Source organism: Crinia signifera, chromosome 4 (assembly GCF_055691185.1).
Source record: "Crinia signifera chromosome 4, ASM5569118v1, whole genome shotgun sequence".
Lineage (NCBI taxonomy): Eukaryota > Metazoa > Chordata > Amphibia > Anura > Myobatrachidae > Crinia > Crinia signifera.
In genome coordinates this window covers 148,994,603-149,014,664 of record NC_139220.1, presented here as the reverse complement: position 1 = coordinate 149,014,664, position 20,062 = coordinate 148,994,603, and the positions used below count along the sequence as shown (strand labels likewise).

Here is a 20,062-nt window from a genome sequence, read left to right as displayed (position 1 = left end):
ATTTAGTTTTTAGTTTGAACACACCTCACCCAAATCTAACTCCTCTGTGCACATATATTATCTGCCCCACCTGCAATACACAACGTTTTTCCCATTTTTGCTTTTGCAATCAACTGAATTAGCCTTGTACGCATCCAAAATGGTGTTCTCAAATACCTCCCAACATTTAGCCTGTCACAATCAGGACCCCGAAAATATGGTTTGACCTAGCACGTTTAAAATTAACTCCTTGCCACGCCACCTTTTTTGTCACTATCGTGGCATACCCAGAGCTCTAAGAGATGTTGGCCATGCCCCCATCACCTCTGTCTCCCATGAATAGATGCTGTGAAACTATTGATTGGAGACCGGTGAGGGGACTCCCAACTGCCCCAGCCCCTCCTCCACCACTTTTGCAGAAATTATCATGTAGAAATTTGGACAGTTGGGAGGTATGCATATCATGATGTAGAATAATGTACAGTTGTAACATGGTATGGGCAGCACATACATATTCATTGTAATTGTTGCTTATAAGTTACAGGTAATTCAGAACCTGATGTGAAAAGTTGTGTTTCTATCTTGAAATAACTATGAAATTAATTGAATGTACATGTTTTATTTTCTAGTGGTTGCCAGCTTTCGAGGGACAAATCCACATGGCTTGACGTTGGAGATTGGGGATACTGTTCAAATTCTAGAGAAAAGTGACGGTGAGATGCTTTCAAACCAGGTCACTACTTTGAAATGTTCCAAATTCTTTACTAGAGCAGTCTGCGACTACAAATGGTTAGATGCAGTGGGCCACAAGTACATATGTGTCCTCATACTTCTAGCCTCCATGTGATACATACAGGTAGATCGAGATGCCTGGCTCGAGTGAGCTCCCAGGTCCCATGCAACTCTGCTAGTGTCCTACATTTTTTTTTTTTGTGAGAATGCATTTTTTTTTGCAACACAGTGCGACTAGTAAGCACCAGGAGACTGTTCTGATTAATTTAATATGACACTTGTATTTTGGGTGGGACTGTATGTGTATATGGAGCACAATGGAACTTGTATTAAAAAAAAAAGCTGGGGCTGCTAAATTCTAGCACTTATATACAAATACAGAAACTCAGTCTCACACAGATATACTGTACTGTACAAGTGTTGCATATCCACCGGTTTGGCAAAAAAGACAGCCATAGCAAGCTGAGTCTCATGGGACCCAGCTCGCTGAGAGTGGCTGTTTGGCATGACAACAGCAATGAAAGTAAGCAATTAAGTAAATTGCACCTACCTGACAAGCTTAGGTTCCGTTAGGTGGTGGTGCATAGTGTTGCTTCTGATTGTCCACATGTTTTTATGATTGGCAGCCACTAGCACTAGTTTTTCCTATCAATTTGAACATAAATAATTTGATATGGTCTTGGACCACCAACCTGTGGCACCCAGGCTAGAGCTTTGAGGGCACAAGGTTTGGGAACCACTGCAAAAACTAGGTAAAAATTCAGTGTTTATCCATACCCTAGTTACAATACCATAGACTTCAAAGGGTCCCACTGCTTCCAGAAGGATGCATTCGGCACTGCAACTCTTTTTTTTTTTTTTTAATTCGATAATTTTTATTCAATTTTTTTGCATATCAAACAAACACCCCATATATATATATATATATATATATATATATATATATATATATATATATATATATATATATATATATATATATATATAACATAGGTGGTAAGTATATCAGACAGAATCGCAAGGCTAGGCATATACATCGAGGTGGTGATTTACAAGAGGAGATTTTAAGCACAGTGTCCTATTCAGTCGCATTCCTTTAAAAACAGTACAGGATATGGAGATACCCAGGGGCGCCACTCGGGTAGGCTTTGTAAGAGCATCACAGGGAAATTAAGGAAATGTTTACGTTTAAAATGTATACACAGAAATAACAAAGTCACCATTCTCTCGGGTAGTGTGGTAGTGTTATGCCAGTAATATCTATAGTAGCTAAATAAGTCCGCCCAACATTTGTATATTAAGCCAAAACAAACCTCCCTCCCCAAACGATCAAAGCATCCCGCCCCTATAACCCCCCACCCTGTACTACCCGGCCCCAACTGAGGTGTACCTGGTTCCCTTAACTGTGCTCCCCCCCCCCCCAAATTGACTATGCTAACTTATCTCCCCCCCTCCCCCAGAAATAACAGTATCACAGGATATTAAAAGACTAAAATATATGGAGGGCTATCGAAAATTATAAAGCATAAAGTGAACAGCAAGGGACATCTCGAATCAAAATGTGAGAGAGAGTCTCCTTGTAGATTCTTGTAGGTGTAAGGCAGAAGTACCTGCCAGGCCAAGCAGAGAAAAAGGACTATATAAGCTTTGCAGCTCTGGAGACAAGCAAGCAGTAGGACACCAGCCCCTCTGTGCGGCCAAGCGGCGTGTCCCCAGGGAGACGGCTCCCACTCTCTCCCGCTAATCTCCGGAGAGTCACCGGGCATCCCCTACCAGTTCAGTCGACCAGCCAGCGACAGTAGCACAGTCGGGCACCGGGACCTCAAACCGCCGGAGGATTCAAGATGGCTCCCGTGCTCAAAGCAGATGCATGAGGCACAGCAGTCTCCGCCGATCCAGGACTCCTCAAGCCATCCAGTAGAGATGCGGGCAGCGCAGGAGATACAGGAGCGTCTCCGGAGGCAACAGGGGTATGTAGATTTTGTTTGCGGGGCCCGGGGCAGGATATAAGTACAGGATTTAGACGGAGCTCATACTCCCTGCGCCCGCTTCCAGTGCCGGCCAAGCCACGCCCCCGGCACTGCAACTCTAGTCAAAAATTATTTTATTCTATCCCTCTATGTCTCGGGGCTACAGATGTCCCATCATTCAGAGTATCAGGATCCTTTTGGAGTGTGGCCAAAAATATAAACAGCAGGTAAAGAAGAATGCACTCACCAGGGCTTCTGTTCATTTGCATAAAAAGAACTTTAATCTTTTACATAGGTCACAGAGACATCCTTAGGTCATGTGTCGACATTTCGACTGCACATAGGGCGGCCTTTCTCAAGACACCACCACAGTATCACCTCCAACAAGCAAACACCCCTGCAACCCTCTGGATCGCACACATTCTGGACCGCTCCTTCTCTGGATGAACCATAAGCATTATTGCAGACCATTTCACCCTTATCACTGGATGGGCAAACATTTTTCTACAACACAGGTTCAGATATTAAGCCCTTAATAGAGGAGGCTAACCAAATACCTGATTAGTACTTTAGGCAGAAAGCTGCTTTTCAATATTTATTTATTTTATTCAAATAAACCACACGAAATGGATAAATAAAATTAATTGGGGTAAAGGAATCATCACCCCCCCCGTATAAAAAATGAATAGATGTCATCCCAAATAGGGCTCAGCTTTATTCACAGTTCATAACCATAACTAAAAGATTGTTGTATTCCCCTGATGAAGTTTCTGTGAGACGAAACGCATTGGAACTTTGCATTTCACATAGTCATTTTTCAAATGTATTTTGCATTCTCCATATGGCAGCACTTTTTCCAGAAGATGCTTGTTCTAATTCTATGCTTGTTCTAATTCTATGTTTTTTGTCTACCCCATAAGAAAACCTACACAAATCCCAAAAACTTAGTAAAAATGTAGTAAAAACTCCATGGGAAAAAAATGTCACATAGGGGTTGAGCTGTAAATGTACTAAATGCAAAAGATAGTGCTATTTTTAAATGTATATTTTCCTAAGGAATCAGGAATAAATGCTGCATGCTTCATATTTTCCTGCAGGCTGGTACAGAGGATTTGCCCTGAAGAATCCAAATGGCAAGGTATTGTAATATTACTTAATGGTTTCACTTCTCTGCCACAGAAATCTCATTATATTTTGCAGACCTGCTTTATGTAGTTTTGATCTATATTTCATTTCATATTATTATAACCCTCTTCTTCACTCTTATTTTCTTGTAGTCATGCAATGTAGTGCGTTCTGCTCAGCTTATCTGTTAATTATGATGTTCAGTGTTCCCTTTTACGTGTTTCATTTTGCGCCTTCAGCTAGTGCTTAGGACAATCTTCACCATCAATACTCACAGCACATGTCTCTGATTACCCACAAATAATGTCTTTCTCCAATGCATAGGCTACCTTACTGCATTCATTCACAATTGTGCATAAAGTCATCACCTTACTTCTGTTAAGTTTAAAATGCCCCTTCCCTCACCATCCCACGTCCCCAGATGCATGCTCATCAGTGTCCAAATCATGCAAGCCACTCTCCTTGGCACATGCGCAGTGCTTTCTTGTAAGTCAGTCTTCTTTTTTTATTTTATTCACGGTAATAACGAAGTGAAAATTCTTATACTGAAGCTTTCCTTATGCATTTTTTTGTTGCTATAATTTTTAATATTCTGATTCTAGGGTATTTTTCCCTCAAGTTATGTCCACCTGAAGAATGCTTCTGTAAAAAATAAAGGGTATGTATGATTTTGTGCAGGCCATTTCCTCTGCATATTTCCTTTTGCATTAAATCTCCTGGAAATATTAAAGCAATATGAAAGTCTGGATATGCTTTTTCAGTTGCTTGCTTTAATTTATAGTAGATTTCCCTTTTTTCTTCCATGCAGAACAGATGTGAGACAGTACTTGGCCCCACAGTTATCTCCACGTGTCCCATGTCCAATTTCATGCAGCACTGTCTTACATAAGCGCATCAAAGCACAACTCCTCAGATAATTTTTTTATGGATTCTTATTATTATTGTCCATAAACGTTCATTACTGGTCCAGGGTTGTATTCAATGTTGGCCGCTATTTTCGAAAGGGGAAATGTACATTTTATATCTTAACTTTTTGGCATAAGGCTGCTTGTAATATCTTGTTTATGAGGCCGCTCCATATAATCTATATAATTTCCTGATTGCATACCACCTGCCCTTAGTTTGTTAGGACAGTCCTGACTCACAGAAATTGGCAGGTGTCGCTCGCACTAGAGGAAAGTGTCTCAGGCGCTGTGTTTTTCTTTTGGTATGGGGTGGAATGGCATATCTCAGAAGTGTTGGACAAATCTCCTGGATTGTGGCGTTTATGGTACAGCGAATCGGTGTCTAGAGCGACCATGTTATGGTCGACCGTGCTTATTCGAAACCCATCTAGTTAGATGCCTATTAGATAGTCATCAGCGTCTAGACCAAGCGTAATGAAAGGTAGACACAAGCGTAGGGTCGACAGGAGTGTTCTCCACAGTCACAAAGTCGACATTAACAGAGTTGGTCTAGACACCGTTGACCGGATACGGGCTGTGGCTATGTCCTTCAGATAATACTAGCATAGCCCCCTTATGTTTTTTGGATGGGGCATGGTCTTGCAATGATTAAGGATTTTAAGTTTCTGGAAAATTACATCAGAGTGCTTTCTTAAGCTGGGTAAACACCTAAAGATTTATCTGTCTGGTGGGAACAAAAATCTAGCAATGTATGTGAGAATATGACAAGCAACGATCAAATTTGCTCTGAAACACTCGAAAACATAAAAAAAATTAATGTTCAGGTAAATTAACCAATTTGTCTGAATAACCATTGTCTGTTCTTCACTGATTAGAAGCAAATGGTCGATATTTGTTTTTTCCTATATATTAGCAGATTGGACAGAAACATCTTTTGTTATGTACCCAACCTTGTAATAGAAGGAGCTTTCCATTATGTTCCATTGTATATTCTCCCCGTACATGCATGGGTTTCCTCCGGGTACTCCACTTTCCTCCCACAATCCAAAAATATACTGTTAGGTTATTTGGCTCCCAGCAAATTAACCCTAGAATGTCTGTGTGTGCGTGTACATGTGGTAGGGAATATAGATTATAAGCTCCACTGGGGCAGGGACTGATGTGAATGTTCAAATATTCTCTGTAAAGCCCTGCGGAATATGTATGCGCTATATAAGAAACTGTTAATAAATAAATGAATTAACTGTTGTAACATATTATACAGAACACTAAACATTCCCTAAGAATGTTACAGTCATACTTGCTGGCTCCCACACAACTATGTAGTATCTTCTCATCATAACCTTCAGATTTTTAATGTTTGTTATACTACAGAATTTCCCTCTGCCATTACAGTCCAGGTTTTAAAAATATCCATGCTTGAACACCGTTGACTTGATCAGAGCCAGTCAATTTGATTAATCCTCACTCATACATGAGTATCCTTAAAACCAGGATTGTAATGTCAGAGTATCCTGCTAAATACTTTAAATACTTTAAATGATTATTCAAAAATGTACCCATAAAATATTAATGGAAATATACAACATTTTAAATATATATATTTTATGCTCTATGTTGCTTAGAGATGAGCACCATTGGACACTTAAACACATTGGAATGTACTGATGTGTTCAAAATTCAGCAAGTTCGTAATTTAATCCACCGGAGTCACAGTGTTCAATCTCATAACGCCTTGAAAAGTTTACAATATTTTTTAAATTTGATTTATATGATGCACGTCATTCAGTATGTGAGATAATCATACATTACGTTTTATTGTTTTGCTTTCATAGACAATTTGAGATGGTGCTTCCTACAGAAGACGCTGTTATTACAGAGATGACATCTACACTCAGAGACTGGGGCACCATGTGGAAGCAGCTCTATGTGGTGAGCAGTACCGCACTTGTGACAATCTAGCATGATCGCTGTCAGAGTAATTTATTATTTAGATCTATAAGATAACTTCTATAAAAATAGTAAATTACTGCAGCCAAGAACAAATTGAAATTTTCTTTAAATGCAATATGATCACCTGCTTTTTAGTGTATATATATATATATATATTTTTTTTTAATTCATCTGAAAATAGTTAAATAGTCTTTTTATGTGCTACTCTGCTTCTCGTAAAATACCCCATGATTATATTTTATGTGGTTCTCACCAAATGATGACCAAATATATTTGAATGCAGCTTTTGTCTCTTGATACAAAACCTTTCAATTATAGACAAATGAACAAGTAATATACCTTGTACACATGACACACCTTAAGGGGCCAATCCGATACTAATTGGGTACTGTGATGTCTCACTGCGGTTTTATTTGAAATTTAATTCTAAACTTGGGTCACTTTTTCAGAGGAATTTTTTTTTGCACACCGCCCTGAGCAGGATAGGGAAAAATATAAGGTAAAACTATCAGGACACAGTGCAGATCCACTGGTGCCCCCACTATATTAATAATTATGTAACTATATGGGTTTAAATAGCATACAGTACTTTGGTCAAAAAAGACATGTCGGTTTTCAATTGAAATTCTCTAAAAAGCTCAATAATGGTTTAAATTGTGTGGGACCGGTATGTGGAGGTGTTGTATTGATGGGAGAGAGATTTTTTGAACTTGTAGATAAGTTAAGTTTTTACAACTACAGATGGATCTCCTCTGATCCTTGGCCGTCTCACACGCACCCGCGTCCCTGTCTCCTCCTCAGGGAGATGGGCAGGGATAGGAGGGGCGGCGGCGAAGGGGCTGGCGATAGAATCGCCTGCCCCTGCAAAGATGGAGGCTGAATTTATCTGTATTTACAAATTTGGATAAAAGCGCTGAAAAATAAACACTGGCTTATACTTTTGTTGTAACCCAGAGTGCTGGATAAGCCTTTAATTTGAGGAAAACACTTGAATACTATAATTTTATACCGTTAATAAAAAAAGTACAGACATCAGCATTTTTTTTTTCCTTATGACAATGAACTGGTTTTCTTTCTGTCTGGGTGACGGCTGTCATCTACAACTTTGCACAATAGCTATCAGGTCTGAGTCAGACCCACAATTTAGGCATGATGTATCATTTTGCGAATAAGACAAATTTTTATGGATAAAGTACAAAATCCTATTTACTGGCAGATGCTCAAATATACCCCTTTTACACATCCACAAAAACACAGGTTTTTCCCTCTTAGACCCGGGTCAGCGGTGGTGTAAGAGGGATTAACCCATGTCCCTTTACATGGGACTTCTACCCAGGTCCTGACCAGGGTGGAATACAGGAAGGAACTGGGTGGAGGGCAGTGGAAACGGGTACGCTGGTTCATCCAACCCGGCTCCCGGGTTGGGGGAACCCGGCAATGGTGGAAGCCCAACCTCTTGACCGCAGCAGCCTGAGGTCAACATGAATGTTGAGTGGGGGGCGCACACAGCCTCCGCTGCTGTCTCCTGTACTCTGCAGGGAGCAGCAGAGGCAGGGAGGAGGTGAATGGATGCCTGTGTGCGGCATCCATTCACCTTGTGGACTGGGGCTGAGGGGTTCATGGGTGGCTGGGGGCAGCCCAGCAGCTTACCTTGGTGCTGGGCTTGCCCCCAGCACGATGATTGGTGGTCCCGGTGACATCATCTCCAAGCGCCACCCCCGTTTACACTGCTGATAGATTTAAATCTACATGATAATTCACAGTGCTTGCTTAAATATATTTACGAATACTGTATATGGGTAAAGCCCCCAAGCCAATTGCCAAGCCCTCTCTGAGTATTGGGATTGGGAGTCCCTATTTCTATATCCAGGTTCAGGGTGTGGCACCCCAAAAATCTGCATTATTCATAAAGCCCAAAGCAGCATGCCAGTGAAAAAAAATAAAGTATTAGTGTTAAGCCAAAAAGTGATACAAAAGTGTTGAATGGAGTTAAAATATTGAAGGAACAGTGTTAGTGAAATTATCAGCAGGAGATAAGTGTTAAGGTGCCCACACATGCACCGATCCCGGCGGTGCGATGCTATACGATGGGGTGCGCGCTCCCGCGGCACCTCATCGCACAGTACAAAAAGTTTGTGCTGCACATACTTTTTGTACTAGCTTTTTCTAGCATAGCATCGCATCGCATGCACATCGTATGCACAAGGCATACGATGCGATGCTATGTGTGCTAGTTAAGCCCACAACGCACGCCGGGATCGGTGCGTGTGTGGGCACTTTTAGTAATGGTAATAGCATGCCACCTCAGAGCCATCTAGCCACACCAATCCAGGGGCACCGCACCCCAAACCCAACTTAACTCCTAATGTGGGTCCTATAGTAGAGCCATATGATAATGGCTCTAACTAAACTTACCTTAATGAAGAGCTACCTGCCCAGAGAAATCACATAATACTCCATGTGGCATGTAGGACTAGCATCCCCTCCTAATGCTAGCTTCTAAAGTAAGTCGCACAGAAAGACACCAATTGCTTCAGAGTCGCATTGGTGTTAATACGTTATGTGACTAGTAGCGGGTGTGGATCAGTTGGTCACCAGCAAGTTGTTAGACAGTCTTTAGGTAGACAAGCAATTTAGGTCGACATGTAGGAAGGTCGACGTGAGTTGGGTTGACAGGGTCATCAGGTCGACACGGGTAAGGTTGACAGTGTCATTAGGTTGAAATGGTTAAGGCTGACAGGGTCATTAGCCCGACATGGGTAAGGTCGACAGTGAAAAAGTTGTCATTATTTTTTTCAATTATTATTGGAAAAAATTTTGTTTACCCTTTTATGTCGACAGTCAACATAAACACTAAAACATCCCGTCAACCGTGTACCACCCTGCCCCCTCGCATGGCTTGTTGCACTCGCCATGCTTCGGGCATGGTGCCTCGCTACGCCTGGCACACTATTTTATTCTCCCACGACTCCAGCTGTTGAACTACACATCCCAGCATGCTCTGCATCAGATTTAGCATGGCCAAATAGCAAAACTGAAGCAGAGCATGCTGGGATGTGTAGTCCAACAGGTGGAGTGTCAAGGTTAGCCATCAAGGCCCTAGTGGATGGTAGGGCATGAAATACCGTCTGTTGGCACATGTTGTGTCGACATGGACACCAAAACGTACCACCGGGTCCCCTCGCATGGCTTGCTGCGCTCGCCATGCTTCGGACACGGTGCCTCGATACACTCAGCACAATATTTTATTCTCCCACCACGCCCTAAAAAAAAAAAAAAACAGTTAAAAAAACCCTAATGTCGACCTAATGACCCTGTCGACCTAATGACCCTGTCGACCTAATGACCCTGTCGACCTAATGACCCTGTCGACCTAATGACCCTGTCGACCTAATGACCCTGTCGACCTAATGACCCTGTCGACCTAATGACCCTGTCGACCTAATGACCCTGTCGACCTAATGACCCTGTCCACCTTGAGTCTTGTCGACCTTACTGCATGTCGATCTAAACTCATGTTGACCTACTTGGTGGTGACCCAATGACCGTATCCCCTAGTAGCACGGGGAGGATAGATGTCCCTCTGAGATCCACACATGTAGTGTAACACATTTTGTATTGTGTTACTGAGATTCAAGTTTCTCTATGTGCATACCCAAGGCCTAATAAATGCGCTTTAACAGTCAGATAATGGACCTGTAAGCACACTTTCTGCCCAACATTCGCTTGGCATCAATTTCATAGTTGCCTGCAGCATTCGGAAGCATTAACACTCGGTAAGATACAATGCTGTTCCATGGGAACGCTCATTTCAGAACATGGTACTCCTTGCTGCAGGGAAGCTTTCAGATGCATTAATGAACACACTTTGAATGCTCTGTTAAAGCTACAACAAATTGCCATGCTAAATTGTTTTTCACTTGCTTTGGTTTTTTTTTTGAGAGTCTGTGTACAAGACCATACAGTTACAGTAGTTTACAATTATATTGCAATCAGATGCTTGATAATATACTTTCTTTCTAAACTACAGTATAGTACTTCTATTTATTCATTCTAGTTATTTACTGAAATGGTAAAAATAAACTTTAGCATGCCAGTCTGTAAAAAGTACCCATTGATTAAACCACAACATGTTGTAACTGGTATAGGAAGCTTTTGTAGCAAAAATAAATTACATTGACCTATATATGAGCCTGATATTGCAGAAGAATGTGGCAAGGTACCAAATGGGCTTGGGATCAAAAGAAATGAGCACTTTTTATATAACGTGCAGGGTAGAAGTCAATGAACATAAAGAAGCTTGTACAGCAATTTATTAAGCCTTCATTTCCTTTAGCTTGTGCTAGTTCTTTGTAGAAGTGTTTCACAAGTTCTCAGGGTCTCTTACCAGTACATGTTCGTTCTATAGATCTTGTCGATCTGTCAGCCATAAAAAATACACCTGCGCACCAACTTGAAGATGTGCAAAACAGGCAATTAGATGCCAGTGAGGACTGGAGTTGGGAAACACTGGTGTATAAGATTTGGTACTCAAAATTTCATAATGTGCCACAAATCAACACTGAACCTTACCTGGAAATTGTATTGATTTAAAAATAACTCTTCTGCAAATGATTTCCTTTATTAAACAACATTGGACTGCTTTCTATAATATTGATCTGCATGGCAAATTGTTTTCTGAAGGAGTTTTTGTTTATTTGCCATGTGTTCCTCATAAGTGATTGATTGAACATGTATGTCCTGTAATAAGACACCCCAAATACACTCCGATACCTCAGTAATTGTGAACATATAAAGAACGGACAATCCTGACGTATGCTAAGTCATGTATTCTTTTATTCTGTAGAAAAATGAAGGTGATCTCTTTCATCGTCTGGGTCACATAATGAATGAGATCCTTGATCTGCGCAGACAAGTGCTAGTGGGCCATCTGACTCATGATCGTATGAAGGATGTTAAACGGCACATCACGGCTCGCCTGGACTGGGGAAATGAGTGGGTAACATAATTATTTTACTGGCATAGCAGCTTTTAGGTGAGAGGCTAGTGACAGACTGCCTGCCATGTGCAGGCAAATGCATAGTATAAGTGACAGGTTAGGTTTATTAGGGATATAATATGATCAAACTAAAGATGTGTCCTCATACATCATTGCTGCAGATTCACCAAACGGCATCTTTGGCATGCCAAGTACTGTGAGACTATGCTAGTGTAGGGATTCCTATTGCTGAAATGGGTCTTATTCACAGCACTGGGGACTCTGTTTGTTAATTTGATATGTACGCCTTGTATAGCTCTGTGCGGCTAAGTCTCTGTGTGCTGAATATAAAGATTCAGTCAAACACACACACATTATACATACACACACACGTGATTCCTATCAAATTAATCGGCAGTTTATCCTCATGTGTCCTAGTCACACTGTGTTGCAGGTAAAATGCATTTTCACCATAAAAATATTCCTTGTGCTCGCTGAGTTGCACAGGACCTGCCACCTCCCTCAAGCCAGGCATCGCCAACTGAGGCTAGGTGTTTGAGTACATATTCCTAATTGTACCTGTATCCAGCACATGGTGAAAGAGATCCAAAGTTCTGTAAAATTCACTTAGAATTACTGTATTGAGTTCGGTCGGCCCAAGAAAAGTCGACACTCCTTAGGTAGACACCGGAAGGTCGACAGGCAGAAGGTAGTCAAGGACTGAAGGTCGACAGGGTTCTTAGGTGAACTGGCGGAAGGTCAACAGTGCAGAAGGTCGACACAGGTTCCCCCCCCCCCCCCACTGTGGTTCCAGAACAGGCGGGATTTCATGCCCTACCATCCACTAGTGCAACAAGGGCGAATAGAATAGCCTGCCCGAAGGGCGGGGCTGACGTACACTTACAAGAGTAGATCTCTAGATCTAGACGCCTAAAAAAATACATGTCAAACTTCTTCATTGTCAATCTGAGAACCCTGTCGACCTTCTGCCTGTCGACTTTCCGGTGTCGACCTAAGGAGTGTCGCCCTAACGATCCATAACTGTATTGACCATTGCGATATGATTTTTACACTCCTCAAGTGTGTTTTATATGCGAACTGGAGGGATTACTAAATAACCGTAATAACGGCTTCCTTTTGACAATTAATACAGAGATTATGCAGGCTTGACAATCTTGTGTTGGTTTATAAATCTATAAAAAGTCCTTTTAATGTCAAGTTATAAAGATAACTGTTTGTTACCTTTTCATGATTACTTCTGTTCCGAAACGGCAGCATATTCAACAATCCAGCAGCCGTTTTTGACAATGCAGATTCAAAAAAGTTAAATCTGCAGATTTGAACATGCAAATGTGCATGCCTTTAATGCGGCAGCATTGAATAGATGTGTGCTGATATTTACGACTGTCGTAAATCTCTGCACACCTTTTATACCCCCTTAAGCTGGGTACACATATATACAATTGTCGGTCCGTTCTTCCATTCTGGGTGGGACGGCCATTCAAATGTATAGGTGTGTACGCTGTCCCGTACGACCGATAAACGGCAAAAAACTGTCGTAACCAGCACCAGGCTGAAAGAGCCGGGGCTGGTATTAAAAAATCAGGAAACCCGACAAATAGGGGTTCCCTGTTTTTTTAAAACCAGCACGGTCAGGTAAGTCCTGGAGGGGGGGGGGACCCCTTTATTGGGGGGGTCCCCACTTCCACAGGACCCCTGGCCAGGCTGACCGGTCAGAGGGTGAATGCTTTGGCCGCGGGACCTTATATAATAAGTGTCCCCCGGCTTTGGCATTACCCTGCTGGCTGGTTTGGCCTGGGGCTGGTTCTTAAAATACGGGGGACCCCTAGTCATTTTGTCCCCCGTATTTTGGGAAGCAGCCCCGGACCTGGGGCCTGGGGCTGGTTTTAAAAAATCAGCGAAGCCCTATTTGTCGGGTTTCCTGATTTTTTTTTTTTTTTATACCAGCCCCGGCTCTTCAGCCTGGTGCTGGTTACAGCCATGGGGGGGGGGGACCCAACGTGGTTTTTTTTTTTTTTTTTTTTAAACTCTTTATTTATGCAGTGGCAAACAATACAGCTGAATGAGACAGATATCTGAACCGTGCATTTACAGACAATTTGGTATAAACAGACAACATGGTATAGTGCGTGTAAATAAAATATACTGCCTTGAGTACCACTGTCATTTTTTGTTTTAATGTTAGTTCAGCAAACAAACAATAAAATAAGAGCATTGGGGAAACACAGAAAAAGAAAGAACAGAGGGGGGAAGGGGGAATAAAGAGAGGGGGGGAGGGGGCATTTAGCCCTGCAAATGAATGGGTATCTACTGTACAAGAATTAAGTTTCTCAGAACAGCGAGCAACATGCAAGAGCCAGTGGTCGCACCTACCCAGGGAGTTGCCTCTGGTGATGAACATACCAGGGAGTCCAAATTGATCTGTATTTCCCCACTGAGTCATGTAGCAGAGCAGTGATATACTCCATGGAAGCTGCAAACCAGACCTTGTTGATAACGGCCTGAATGGAAGGGGCGGTAGGTTGTTTCCAGTTTGCCGCAATCTGGCGGAGTTGAGTACATGGCCACATAGCTTGCTTTTAGGGTTTGAGGTCCCTGCAACTGGTCTGCAAAGTAGAGCCGACAAGGGATTTTTTGGAGTCGGGGAATCACATATTTTTCCTAAAAGAGAATAAATGTCATCCCAGTAAGAGCTAATCTGGGGGCAATCCCACCATATGTGAATGAACGTACCCTGTGATCCACAGTTCCGCCAACACTGACTAGAGCAAGAAGGGAAAATACGGTGTATTACTGTGGGAACCATGTACCACCTAGTGTATACTTTAAAGGCATTTTCCTTGAGATTCGAGTTTATTGAAGATTTTGCTATCAGTGTTTTTATTTCTGACCACTCCTCCTCCTCCAGTGCAACGCCCAAATCCCTTTCCCAAGCTACCTCGAAAGGTTCTTTAGCCGGGGGTTTGTCTGCCAGCAGGGAGTATAGGTAGGAGATTGCTCCCCTGCGGTCTGGGCTGTATATACAGAAACGTTCAATGGGAAGTGGCGATCTGGGTTTAGTTGAATTGCATAGAGACTGTACAAAACTGGATATCTGGAGGTAGTCAAAGTGTCTGAGACGGTGACTGTCATATTTCTCACATAGTGCTTTATAGTTTTGAGGGGCGAATTCCCCTGAGATGTGCGATAGACGAGTGATACCTGCTGAGATCCAGGGTTGTGAGTAAGGTGACATACATCCTAAAGGGAAATCCGGGTGTCGCCAGAGAGGGGTGAGAGGGGAGGGATATGGTGCCAGATGAAGTTTTTTGTTTAGATAGTCCCACGTTTTTAACACAGAGTGGACACAAGGGGTGTCCAGTACCGAGGCTGGTCTCAATTTCGGTGTTAGCCAGGGGAGGAAACAAACCGAGTGATAGTCGATTAGTTCGCTCTCCAGAGATACCCATTTCTTGGCTCCCGCCTGAGTATGCCAGGCTACAACATGGCTCAATTGCGTAGCCTGAAAGTAACGTTCAAACATGGGGAGGCGTAGTCCACCATTGGAAGAAGATTTCGCTAGGCAAGATCTGTTTAATCTAGGAGATTTGTTTGACCATATAAATTTGCCACATAAAGACTGAATCGTACGAAGGTAAGAAGTAGGGACCACTATGGGGATTGTTTGAAATAGGTATAATAATCGGGGTAAGATGTTCATCTTAATCGAGTTTATCCGGCCTGTCCAGGATATAAATAAAGGGGACCAGGTTGCTAGATCTTTTTTGATGGAGCAGAGAAGAGGTACGTAATTGGCTTTAAACAATTGGTCAAAGTGTTTTGTTATCTGTACACCCAGGTACTTTATAGATTGGGGGCGCCAAATGTAATTAAAGTTTGACTCTAGTAATTCCTTGGTGGAGTTAGGGAGGTGAAATGCTAATGCTTCCGATTTTGAGTTATTTACTTTGTGATCTGAGAGGCTACCGTATAGTGATAGTTCAGCCTGAAGGTTTGGGAGTGAAGTCAGTGGGGAAGACAGCGTTAACAGGACATCATCTGCAAATAACGATATTTTATATTGGGAGCCCCGAACTGTGATCCCCTGTATATCCTGGTTCTTTCTGATGTGGGCTGCCAAGGGTTCGATGCTAAGGGCATACAGCAAGGGGGACAGTGGGCACCCCTGCCTGGTGCCATTCCCCAGACCGAAGGGTCGGGAAACGACACCATTGGTGGCGACCACTGCTTTTGGACTGTGGTACAAAGCTTGTATGGCTGACATAAAGCCACCCAAAAACCGTAAGTCTTCAGTGTCTGGAACATAAAAGGCCAAGAGAGGCGGTCAAAGGCCTTCTCTGCGTCTAGTGAGAGCAGGATCGCCGGAGTCTTGGTCTTATTGATGTATGAGATCAGGTTGATGGCTCGTCTCGTGTTGCGAAGGGCCTGTCTTGTGGGGACAAAACCCACCTGATCTGCATCAATCAATGAGGTAAGGTATACACTTAATCTTGTGGCCAATACTTTTGCGAAAAGCTTCAGGTCTGCATTGATAAGGGATATCGGCCTATAGCTCGTGCAGCATGTGGGATCTTTGCCTGATTTTGGCAGTACAATAATAGCAGATTTCATTGACTCCGCATGAAACCTCTCCCCTGACATAATTTTATTAAAAACCTCGGTCAACCTTGGGATCAGTAATCCCGAGAATGTCTTGTAATAAGACATAGGGAACCCGTCGGGTCCTGGGGCCTTTGACGGTTTCTGTGATTTCAGTGCATTATTGACGTCTTCAGGTGATATAGGGGAATTGAGTAAATTAATGGCTGAGTCCGATAGTGTGGGGAGGTGACATGAGTCAAGATATTCCTGCGCTATAGCTGATGGTAAGGAGGGGCCGGGAACCGGGTCCCTCAGATTGTAAAGGGACTTGTAGTATTTATAGAAAGAGTCGTTTATGTGAACTGGGTCGTAGCTAAGGGCTTGTTGAGCATCACGAATTGCGGAAATAGTTTGGAAGGCTCTCTGTGCTCTGAGTTGAGCTGCGAGGAGTGAATCTGATTTATTACTTTTTTCATAAAATCTTTGGTTTAGGTGTCGTAGGGATTTTTCAGTGCGTTCCGCTAAAATAGATTGTAGTTCCCCCCCTGACCCCTTGAATCTGTGTCAGTACCGAGGGAGAGTGAGATTGTTTGTGTATATGTTCCAACTGGGAGAGTCGAGAGGTAAGAGAAGAGATCCTCTCATTTTGAAGCTTTTTTCTATGTGTGGCGTATTTGATTACAGCTCCTCTAATCACCGCCTTATGGGCCTCCCATATTGTAGGCAGGGGAACATCGTCAGTGACGTTAGTTTGAAAGTAGTCCTGTATCTGGGTAGTGATTTGTTCTTTAAATTGGGGTATACGTAAGAGAGTTTCATTCAGTCTCCAATTGTGACGGCCTTTTTGAGTGCCTAATAGGTCTATAGTGGCTAGGACGCTTGAGTGGTCTGACCAAACGTTAGGAAGAATGTCCACTTTTGTCAGTGACTGCAGTATGCTACTACATCCTAGAATCATGTCTATGCGCGAATATGTTCCGTGGGGATTCGAAAAGAAAGTGTAATCTCTGGAGGTCGGATAGTGGGCACGCCAAGTGTCAAAGAGACCAGCCTCGGACATGTGTTTCCTAAGATTGCCCGGGGGATGGCTGTGTTGGTGCGGGTGCGAGGGGCTACTCTTATCTAAGCCTGTTGAGATAACTGAGTTGAAGTCGCCTCCTACCAATAGTGCGCCTTGGCGAACATTTTGAATTTCTCGAAAAAGTTTACGGAAAAAAAAACCCTGTCCAGAATTAGGTGCATAAAGGTTTACTAGGGTCATCAGTTGAGGGCCCACCCTGCAGACCAGAATAATGTAGCGACCTTCTTTGTCTCTTTTAGTGGAAATGATCTGTAATGGGGTTGTGGAACGAACCATTATTGCTACTCCATTCTTTTTAGTAGAATGGGAGGAGTATATCACTGTGGGAAAACGTCTAGATACTAGCGAGGGGTGTGTATTATGTTTAAAATGTGTTTCTTGTATAAAGGCAATGTCCCCCTGCAGAGAGTTAAGCATACGAAACAGAAGAGATCTTTTTTGGGGTGTGTTTAGCCCCTTAACATTTTGAGAATTTACGTTGATGGGCATGATGGAGAGATATAAATCGCTGGCCGCCCACTCTGTAAAAACCAGTAGCTAAGGGTTAGGTTGGATGATAGAGGCAGAGAGAGGAGGGGGGAAGGGGGTGGAAGGGAAGGTAGAGAAAAGAAAAAAGAAAGAAGAAAAAAAAAAAAGGGGGGGTGGGAGTAAGAAAAAGATGTGAGCCTTGACGGCCCTCAATTGAGGGACTGCGGCTCACCTTGAGTGGGACCCAGGGGGGGAGAACAGGTGAGCTTGAAACAAGAAGCAAACCTAGAGGGCCCACTAAGTGGGAGTGCTTAATAACTGAACTGTAGGCACAAAATCTGAAAGGACAGGGATAAGAATCCCTACACTAACGCAAGTCCCTGATAACAAGGGGGGGGGGGTGGCGCGGACAGAGACAATTCCCAGCCCGTCCACCCGAAGCCATTTTGTAATATAGCCTGTAATTGTCAGCTCTGAGAAAGCTAACATAGCATTTAAACATTTAGCTAAACAACAAAATCTTAGCATAATTACCAAAATTTGAACTTAAGAACAATTAGTAACATGAAAACATATGGTAGAAGTACCAACAGGGTGTGGTCTGTAAACCACGCTAATATAGGGAATGTTTGGGATACTATAGGTTTTTCCCCACCGACGACCACCCACCGGGTGGGGTGTCCATGGGGATGAGTTGGGGTCATCCAGACATTCTTATAGGAACCCTTGAGCATCACAGGGTGAACGAGGTTACAAAAGGCTACAAAAAATAAATAAAATTATAAAAAAAAAAAAAAGAAGAGAAAAAGGGACAAAGTCCTGTGATACATTACGGCTGTTTCTGGAGGTTTTGTGATGACCCGCTTCAAGATCGTGAGGGGCTGCTGGAGGTATTGGCCTCTGAAAGTTTAAGCTTGTGAAGCAGGTCTTTCCCTTCCTTGGGGTCCCTCACTGAGACTTGGTGGCCATTCACATCGATTATCAGTCGAAATGGAAACCCCCATTTGTATTTGTATCCATTGTCACGGAGAGTTTTGGTGATGTCCCTCATTTCTCTCCTCTTTATAATGGTGGAGGGGGCTAAATCCTGGAAGATCTGTAGCTGGGAGTCCTCGAATGAAATTTGAGGCAGTGATCTACTTGCAAATGAAATCTGATCCTTGGTTTTAAAAGAAAGGAATTTCAGTACGACATCTCGAGGAGGTTCCCCCTCTTTAGGCTTCGGGCGAAGCGCTCTGTGTGCCCGCTCAATGTGTAGGGGTTGATCTCCCAGAGTGGGGACCAATTTGCAAAATAGTCGAGTCAAATAGGATTCGAGGTCTCTGGGTGTGACGGACTCCCCCAACGTCGTTTTTTTTAATGGGTAAAAGGGTGACTAAAATTACTAAACCAGCCCATTATGTTGTTTGTGGACGGTCCGACGGGTGGACGGTCGGTCCAACGGTCGCAAGAAACAGGGATTGTATATATGTGTACCCAGCTTGTAAAGAATGTAAAGCTGGGTATGCACTATATACAATTGTCAAGAATGGTATACATAATAACAATATCATCAACGATATCCTTGTGCAGATCGTTCAGTGTGTAGCCACTATATCATTATCGATGCACACTCCTGCGGATCAGTAGCTATAACCCCGATCGTCTGGACATGCAGCCAAATCTGACGATATCGGCAGTGACTGCATGTTTCAGCGTGGCTCTGGGTGACATTGCCGAACGATATTGTTCAGTGTTTTACCTGCTGGTCGTTAATTTTTTCGCACCGCTGATATCATGAATATTATCGGCAGTGCAGCGTATCATATAATGGCCCCATACACTATGCGATTTGGTCCCGATTTCACCCGATTCAGATGGATCGGGCATTGAAATCGGGCCAAATCGCAGGTATAGACACCCGGTCCGACCCAATGCGCAGTCCCATGCGCATCGGGTCAGAGTCGGGAGGACGGACCGGCTGCACATAAGATTTACTAAATCTTATGTGCAGCCGGGCAGGGGACACAGGCGGCGGATGCTGGCGAGGGAGATGGGCAGGGGGAGCCGGAGCAGGGAGCTGTCAATGCTCCGTCCGGTGGAGGGAGCAGGGGGGGGGCGGGGGACACTTCTAGTAGCGCAGAGGCAGTGGACGCTGCGGGGGACACAGGCGGCAGTAACGTAGAGGCAGGCAGGGGGAGCCGGGAGCTGTCATCGCTGGAGGAAAAAAAAAGCCCATACAATGAATGGGCAGACTGTGATTGGCTGAGCGCTCTCTCAGCCAGTCAGC

The 20,062-nt window shown here is 43.3% G+C and overlaps 1 protein-coding gene across 2 annotated transcripts in view; it reads left to right on the top strand.

Moving 5' to 3' along the window:
* DOCK4 (dedicator of cytokinesis 4) overlaps positions 1-20,062 on the top strand; it is a 357,536-nt gene that overhangs the window by 99,662 nt on the left and 237,812 nt on the right. For both annotated transcript variants that reach the window (XM_083182741.1, XM_083182740.1), the window contains exons 2-6: positions 609-692; positions 3,779-3,819; positions 4,409-4,464; positions 6,547-6,643; positions 11,511-11,659. In XM_083182741.1, coding sequence (XP_083038867.1) covers positions 609-692; positions 3,779-3,819; positions 4,409-4,464; positions 6,547-6,643; positions 11,511-11,659 — 427 coding nt within the window. The remainder of the gene's footprint in view (positions 1-608; positions 693-3,778; positions 3,820-4,408; positions 4,465-6,546; positions 6,644-11,510; positions 11,660-20,062) is intronic.